Here is an 8,814-nt window from a genome sequence, read left to right as displayed (position 1 = left end):
GCGCTGCGCACACGTCGCAAAAGTACGTGGAGTAGAATAACTGCCGTTGCAAAAGTTGCAATGCCATAACTGGGTGATTCAGCCAGCCCGATACACGCACGTGTGTCGAGTAAAAGCGAGGTGTGCCTCCTTTCTTTGGCGTGCACGCTTCTTTTTTTGACGGAACAAAGTGATGTGCAATCAGCCCCTTCCGGCCGTTTCAAAACTCTTTTTGTTAGCGTTCAAAATTTTGGAACCATTTGCCGTTGCCCAGTCGATCACGCTGAAACGGAAATGTGTGGTCGCCAAACTAAGTTGTAACAATTGAGTTCGTCAGTCGACTGTCGACAGTATCGTTATGAGTCGTTTCCGAGGACATGCAACGTATGCCATCATCCCATCAGATATGCTTCCTCTACTCGATACAAGTTGCCCTGAACGATATGCTTCCTCTGCTCGGACGTGCGTCCAATCAGAGGAAGCATATCGCTCAGGGCAACTTGCTTGTGCATAGTCGGCTTCTCACGCACAGAAGGTAAACTACAGAAAGTGAGTGAAAATTCATTTCTGGTCGCCAAAAAAATGGCGTGCACACGAAGCGGCTCAAGGCTGTTATACGACGCTCATGCATGTATGTGTTAGCGCGAGCCACAAGCGATAGAAGGCTTATTCTAAATATCTTAGAGTCGAAAGGCTGTCATACAAACTGTTATGATAGTGTGGTGACAAGTGCTCGTTTGGGGTACCATAAACAAATGGGAAGGCGCCAATCTCGTATTCGCGCTAACAGTGTCGCGCAATGTACATATTCAGGGATCTCTGTAAAATCTTCCGTGTATAAAAGCCCCATGTTTAATTTTCCTTGTTTAACAGGACGACGTTTACTAGATGCCGTTTAATGGCCGGCAGGTGATATTTTGTTTTTATAGCTCCGAATATGTTGCACCCAGATAGTTCAAGGTTGCGCCACGATAAAGTTATAGCATCATAAAAAAGAAAAAAAAAAGAAAAGAAAAAGTAGCTACGAAGATAAACGGTAGTTACGGCGATACAAAAGACCTAACTTGGGTTATTTTCAATGAGCGAAATGTCAACGCGCGGCGTCAATTGAAATTCTTATCTCCGTGGCGGTTTTTTTCTCCCGACCATGTGGTTGGGAATCGCACTGTTTATCTCACCTTCTGTATAAATGCATCTGGCATTAAAAAAAAAAAATCCTCAAGGTTTTTTTTTGTTTTTTTTTTATGTTTATGCACGTGCGTGTGTCTGCAAGCATCTACGCGACGTTTACTATATAAATTTATACTTTAATGATAGCGAATATTTGATACTCTTTTTTCTTTAAAAGCCGGCGAGCCTGTTATAGTTTGGTATCCTTGTTAACCGTACCGCAGTCTATATCAAAATAACATTTTATTGACGTCATCTCACTGGTTCCGCTACAAAACCTTCGCCACTAAAAAAAAAGAAAAAAAAAAAAAAGACCCGTGTCAGTGTGCAAGAACTTGTTTATAAAGCAACCTAAGGCGCGAATTTATATCGTGCACGCAAAACAGTAAAAAAAAAAAAAAAAACAATCTTTTTTTTTTTTTTAATGAGAGCGAAAAGTTTAAACACATTGGCAAAAACTCTGACGTCTGGATTCCCTCGCGCGGGAGAATTTTATCCACAGCGGAGATAAAATATTGCAGTGGCTAGCTCGGCTATGCCAAGATGTACGTAGCGTGAGCTTAGGTTCAGCTGGTTATTCTTAGCTTTCCTGGTTGTCTAGGATTAGCTTGATTATCATGCTTACTGCTGCTTCAATGACGCACACATGGTACACGCATTATGTGACTACCTCGCCGTGTAACCGAGCTTTTGCAAGTCAAAAGATCCCCAGGTGGTCCAAATTAATCCTGTCCTCCGCTGGGCCGTGCCAGATGCCCGTCGTTCAGAGCCGTCGTTGGTTTGTCCAGCTGTGCGCCGTGTTGTTATGCATCAAGCAACCAAGCTGCCGCCCAGAACAACCGGACAGCGCAAGCCATGATCTCGAGCGGGCGCATGCGCGCGGCGCGTGCATCGGGGACTGATCTAGGCGCCATACTACAGTGTACTAGAATACTGTAGGCCATACCAGGAGCAGTGATGGAAATCACTGCTCCTCGCGCATGCGCATCACAGCTCTCCAGGAGCCACGTGAAACTGCTCAACCTCGGCCAGTGTAGCTTACGCTACAAAAAAACAAAAACAGGGTATACAAAAAAACATCCCGCAACCTCTCCGCAACGCTCACCGCCACCCGCTTCGATACCCGGAACTCTACACTCAAGGCACTTGAGGCCCTCAGCGCGCAGGCGCAGTAGCGGCTCATGAGCGACAAAAACTGGCGCCGCGAGGAAGTTTCCATGGCAACTTGCGCGCACGCTGTGACGTGCGGCTTGGCATAGGTCCACGCGTGTCACAGCGTTCACTCGCTATGGGAATCAGCGCACCGGTGCCCGTTTTTGCCGCTCATGTGTTCCCACCTTTAGCACGGGGGAAACGCGGACTACAAAAATCCCCTGCCATCACGTGACCCACGGAACAGGCACAGCTACAGCACAGCTATATGCACGCGGCACGTAGTTTAGAGTGCTGGACTGGACAGCCAGCGCTCTATCTTAGGCCATCTCTGCTCTCTATCGTAACGTGAAACGAAGTGTAGGCGGCGTCGAGCAGCTTTTCAAACCCGTACCGTGTGACCCCTGGCTCGGACGAGCATTGTCCTTGTCTCTTTGTGCGCGATTTTTAACCATTGTTCTACGGGGTCACTAGAGAGCAGTGCAGGAGGACCGGCAAACAATCGAACGTAAAACACGAGCGCTTTACTTGACCGCAGAGCTTTCAGCGGGCGGTTTCCGTCCCTCTTCAAATATATACCAAACAAACGGACAAAAAAAGAAAAAAAAAGAAACGATGTAGGAGGAAAATATAACGTAAACGCTTATGGCAAGGTCAACCAGTCTGCATGCCAAATACGATAACTTATTTTCCCGCATATTATAGAGAAGTTTCGCGAAAACTACGACAGCTCACAAACAAGTTGGTTGGAAAAACATTTCAGAATAAAAATAATATGACTTTTTTTCTCTTTCTTTTTCTGAGATGGCAGTTGCTTTTTTGAGGTTTTGTACGACTCCAACACACATTTCATGTCGCCGACATGTAATGTGTGAGTGTGTGAGGCCCCTGAATAAGAAAGAAACCGACAGTTCTCTCCTCCTCCGGCGCGCACACTTTCATTGTTTTGCTTTCACTCGCCCACCATCATGAGGAGAAAGTTCTACACCTGGTTTAATCAGAAGTAGGAGCGCAGTTGAAGTCAGAGAGCAGTTGACGAAAACACCCTATTCCGACAGCGGCATTAGACCCGTCGCCGAGTTATTCAAGCAGTATTTAAACGCACATTCCTTTGGGATTGTTCGGACAAAAAGACGAACAGCCACTGGAGTAACAACACGGGAGGCCGTGTTTGCTTTTAACGACCTGATATATCAGCCAGCTTTCCTCCTCCTTGTCCTCAACCTCTCTTCATTTTTCTTCTTCTTTTCTATTGTGGTGGGCAATCACAAAGTCTGTTCTATCAGTTCAATTTTTTTTTCTCTTACGAACCAGCGCACGCAAACAAAATATTGGTGCGTTCCTTAGTTGATAACGCAGTTTCATTGGACGTTTCTGAATATTGCACGACACCATGTCATGTCGTTTTATTTAGTGCAATTCTAAAATAGAAAAATAAATAAATAAATAAATAAACATTTAGTAAATTGAAATTTATTTTGCCCGGTGGCGGCTCTTTTTTCTTCTAAGAAATCGCAGGCAAATTAACCCGCCTTCTCTTCGTTTCACTTTCTGCGTGTACTTCAGATGATAACCACAATTGCCACGTGATCATACGCTTAGTGCGGCAGTACATTTCTTCGTAATTATTGTGATGCGGGTTACAGAGAAAGGCTATTCTAAAAGTTTTCTTATTCATCTCTTTCTTTTTCTCAATTTTGTGCGTTACGGTCCGGTCTGAGAGACAATGATCTTTGCCAGGAAGTCTCGAGAGCAACCCCCGCCTTCGGTCAAAAAAGATCACCGTGAATAACAGCCGACAAACTTGCAACCGTCACATCATCCTTCGGGGTCATATACTCCATCGTGCATCCGTTTCCAGGAGCACTGTCTTCTTCCATAACGGCTTGTTCAGCAATGCAATCAGTGGGCGTCGTTTCCAGCCTAACAAGAGACGCGCTCGCTGTTTCGTTGAGGGCGTGAGGACATGCATAACCGCGCTTTGGCTGGACGGCGATCATCTCGGCGTGGCATCTGTTCACGTGGATGCGGAGGTTGGCTGCCTTGGAGAAGCGTTTTTCGCAGAACTGGCATTTGAAGGGACGCTCACCGGTGTGCGTCAAGGCGTGCGCCTTCATGTTGGACCGCTTTCCGAACCGCTCCAGACAGACCAGGCACTGGTGCGGTTTCTCGCCGGTGTGCACCATCCTGTGGGACTTCATATCACTGGAGGTGTAAAAGAGCTTGCCACACACGTCGCACGCGTGGTCCTTCTGGCCCAGGTGAATCTTCCGGTGGGCCTTGAGGTTGCTCACCACGGAGAACGTTTTGGGACAGAGATCGCAACGGTGGGGCCGCTCGCCGGAATGAGTGGTCATGTGGGTCTTGACGTGACTGGACGAAGAGAACTGCTTGCCGCAGACGTGGCACTCGTGGCGTCGTTCGCCCGTGTGCACGAACATGTGCGAGCGCAGGTTGCTGCTCACGGCGAACTCCTTGAGGCAGACCTCGCACTGGAAGGGTTTTCGGCCGCTGTGCACCATAGAGTGGGTCTTGAGGTGGCTGGACGTGACGAAGGCCTTGCCGCACTCGCTGCACCGAAATCTCCGCTCTCCGGTGTGGATGACCGCGTGGGCCTTGAGGTTCGACAAGGCCGTGAACTGTTTGCCGCACACCAGGCATGCGTGGGGCCGTCTGCCCGCGTGGATGAGCGTGTGCGTGCGAAGGCTACTGGTCGAGGCGAACGCTTTGTCGCATAACTGACAGCGGTTGCCCGCCACTGGGCCCTGGCTACTGGGATGTGGAAGCGGCTGGAGGACACCATCGGCGTGCGCCGTTGTCAGGTGCTCTTCCGCCAACGTGTGGGTAGCGAACAGACGGCCGCACAACGGGCGCTGGAGTGCGATGGTGATGGTTGCTGCGACGGGTGTGGGTGCCTGTCCCTGCGTAGAGGAGGCTCTACACTGTTCAGTTTGGTTAGCAGCCTTTGTGCTCTTGAGTGTGGACGCCTGGTATGCCACGGGTCCGGTTTTCCCCGTCTCCATGGCGCGAATGGTCCTTGGTGAGCTGGTTAGCGAATATGGGCTGCCATCAGTGTTGTAGGCGTTACCGGAAAAAAAGTAACGAAATAAGTTACTTTATACTTGCAAAATAAAGGAACGCTTTACCAACCTACGTTACCTCAAGATAAAAGGCATGCTTTACCGTTACCGATAGACAAAACGTAACGCACGTTTCTTTTGCGAATTTTTATTTATAAAATAGCAACAGCACATTGTTAAAGGAGCTGTGTAACAATTTTAACGTTGAAAGAATTGGCATCTTCTACTTTTGATATTGTTCACCTTGTCACAAATGACAGAAAACACTCCTCCTTTCATCGAAATTTTTCGATTCCGCCGCGTAATAGCGAGGCAAAAATTAGAATATTCCCCGACCTGCAGCCGCGAGCGGCGGCCCGAGAAACACGCGGCATGACGTCTTGTAGAAAGATAGCAAGTTGTGCGAAAACCGGCTCGATAAAAGGTAACCTTTCTATAAACCTTGTCGTTCCAACATAAATATAAATGCGTCAAAAACCTGGTATCATGGACAAAACTTTTATCATACGTAGTTTTAGTGACGCCATCCACAAAACCGTCAGCTCTATCTGCTACCGCGAACAGCCGCCAGAAGCCAAAGGGGGAGGGGGACAAGGCCGGATAGGTATGGCCGGACCCAGATGAGACAGCACGTGGTCACGCGATCGCGAGCGGATGAGTTCTCGCTGCTCATTGATGGCCCTAAAAAAAGAACTTTACCGGAGCCCCGCGCTTACCCCATCGACGTCACTGCGCACGTGACCCGGAGGACGATGTACGAGTTGAGAGGCGGCAAAAACCTAGATCTTTTTCGTTTTTTTTTAAATAGAAACTAGGATATCCAGGCAAAATCTGTTTTCTGTAGTTCACTTCAGAAGTGTCATACATCAACTTCCACTATTATTTAAGGAAAGCCCTGAAATTGTTGCACAGCTCCTTTAAGACCGGAGACGAACGGAAAATATAAAAACACATCTCAAAAGAGATCTTTTTTTTTTTTTTTTTTTTTTTTCGCGACAACGTTTTTTGACGTTAAAAAAAAAAAAAACGTAAACTTTTTTTTTTTGTCAGAGTGGATTATTTTGTGGCAGGGAAAGGCAGGAAACCCTTTGAAGGTCTGTGAAATGAGTGCAATAATTAATGACTTGGCGCCTACTCTTCGCTTTAGCTTAAGTCCAGATGCAGCCGACGCTCTAAAGCCTCTAAAGCAGCGTCAAAAGCTTAACTCACTGATTAAAACTTCGGTTTGGGCTTGTTGGTACATTTTAGGTATAAGGTTTAAAATCGCAAACAGACAGGGACGATAGGAAATAACATAAACGACAGGGACAGGCGCTGGTTGGTCTTGTTCATAATTGGTTCAGCAATGATATCTCTGGCGAAAAATATTATATGTATTAGAAATTTCTTGGTTCAATAAGCGCATATGATCAAATACGATCATCCAATGACCTTATAAGAACATATAAGAAAAACATATGATTATATAAGAAGTTATAGGAAACCAATATACGCCTATGATCAAATAAGAACAATATAGGATAAAAGATTTTTATAGCTTTTTGTATAATCCTATATTGTTCTTATAAAGTTATTGTATGTTCTTATATGATCTTAGTTGATCATATGCGTTCATTAGACCAAGACATTTCTTATACAAATAATACTTTTTCACTAAGGATAACACGCATAGAAACACGACGAACACCATGATGGTGCCCTTTTGAAGCTGTCCGAACGGTCCCATCAGCTTGTAGCGTTGGTTGCTTCTGGGTTTAAGGTAAAACAAAGTATAGAAACACAAAAAATAAAAAAAAAACAAGTGTACTTTTTTCCGGTTTTGGGAACACGTAACAACGTAACTGCGTCACCCGTCACTCTAAATAAGTAACGTAAGTACGTTACCGTTTTGAAGAGGCAACGACTACGTTACAGAAAATAGTAACGCGTTACGGTAACGCCGCTACTTGTGACCCGTTACCGCCAACACTGGCTACCATCTGCCCCCGAGGGACTATAAGCTGACAGTGCGATGGAAACTACGTTCTCTTTGATGCAGTCAGCCATCGGTCTTGTGCCATGTGGCCACACTTTCTGCGCATATACAGCGTAGACGCGTCAGGCGATAAACGGAAGGGAACTGATGAGTCTGGCGTGAACGAAGCTTTCACTGCTCTGCCTGTACGGCAGGGTTCCACGGGCGTGCCGCATACGCTCGTTCCCCCATTTAAAGCTGAAGGGAATCGTCAAAGAGAAGTCAAAACCTCGGCTTTCACTAATAACCGAGATTATTATTAAATTAAAATAAACGGGGCATGTAAAATAAAGGAATGATTTCTTCGGACGTTACATGTCAACTACGGTGAACGCCAGTGTATACGAAAGAAAAAGAATTATTAGCAATTTCATTACCCAAACTTCACTAATTATTACTTTCAAATATTCGCCTCATAACTATAAACCTAGCTGGCCAGCGAACTATAGGGGGCGCGCTGGTCAGGCAAAATGGCGGACGAAAGGAGGCCCTTTTCGTCGTTCAGCATGCGGACCACCATACATTTCCTGCTCTGCAGCGTAAAATCTCTGTTCCATATAAAAGCAAAGCAATTTTTCGACGGTAGAAACCTTCTTCTAGTCAGTGCGTAGAAATGACAGGGCGGAAGCATAACAATAATTACTGGAAACGATGTTTGTTTCTATGCTGCCTACGAGAACCAAGCAGCGATAGCAGACGACAGAGTGGAAACGACCTCTCTCTCCCGAGCTTCTCGACGTTGCCGCTACGCGGCGTCGATTTCGCTAGAGTCACCAGTAGCACCTTCCAATTAGAAACTTGCATTAAAGGAGCTATGCAACAATTTTTCTACTTTGCGCAAATACCGCTTAAAACGGATCCCTAACGTTAATGACCTATGAAACACGCGTTCGTTTTTCACCCACGCAATAGAAGTCCCAGAAAAAAATTTAAGAAAAACGAGCAGCGTTCACCCCCTCAACTCGCAGCCAGAACAAGCGGCCACGTGATCTGGAGCCGATTATATGCCGCCAGTGTTGATCATAGCCACGCGCTGGGGTTGGCAAAGCGAAGGACACGCGCTGAGTTCCAGACATTGTTATGGCTCGGCTGTTGTCGTCGTTGCAGCAATTGGACACGGGTCACAACCCGAATGCTTCTCGAGCTAGCAATTGTCACGAGCCCAAGTCGAGTGCCCACGCAATGCTCGGGTCCAATCTATGAACCGCATTCAAATATCGTCACTTGGGTGTACTGCGATCCCCGAGTTACGTCATCAAATTTTGCAAAGGAGAGATTGAATGAAAATGATCGCTTTTGTCCTTGAAATTACACCGCAACAAAGGAGTTTCTCGGCCAATGGCGTTGCGTGTGAGTATCCTTGAGTCCCAGGTGTGCCAGTAAGCTCGTGTAGAGAGAAAAACATTCCAATTGAATATC

General features: G+C 46.4%; 1 protein-coding gene across 1 annotated transcript; it reads right to left on the bottom strand.

Moving 5' to 3' along the window:
• Positions 1–3,946: 3,946 nt before the first annotated feature.
• LOC8035846 (zinc finger protein 771-like) lies at positions 3,947–5,324 on the bottom strand. Its single transcript, XM_002411529.4, has one exon. The coding sequence runs from the start codon at positions 5,322–5,324 to the stop codon at positions 4,071–4,073; it is 1,254 nt and encodes a 417-aa protein (XP_002411574.3). The 3' UTR covers positions 3,947–4,070.
• Between the last annotated feature and the right edge of the window lie 3,490 nt (positions 5,325–8,814).

This window comes from Ixodes scapularis, unplaced genomic scaffold, assembly GCF_016920785.2.
Source record: "Ixodes scapularis isolate PalLabHiFi unplaced genomic scaffold, ASM1692078v2 PGA_scaffold1__304_contigs__length_218370807, whole genome shotgun sequence".
Lineage (NCBI taxonomy): Eukaryota > Metazoa > Arthropoda > Arachnida > Ixodida > Ixodidae > Ixodes > Ixodes scapularis.
This window is presented reverse-complemented; position numbering and strand designations above follow the sequence as displayed.

Coding starts and splice junctions, on each gene's coding strand:
- LOC8035846 (XM_002411529.4), bottom strand. CDS start 5,324: ATGGAGACGGGGAAAACCGGACCCGTGGCATACCAGGCGTCCACACTC.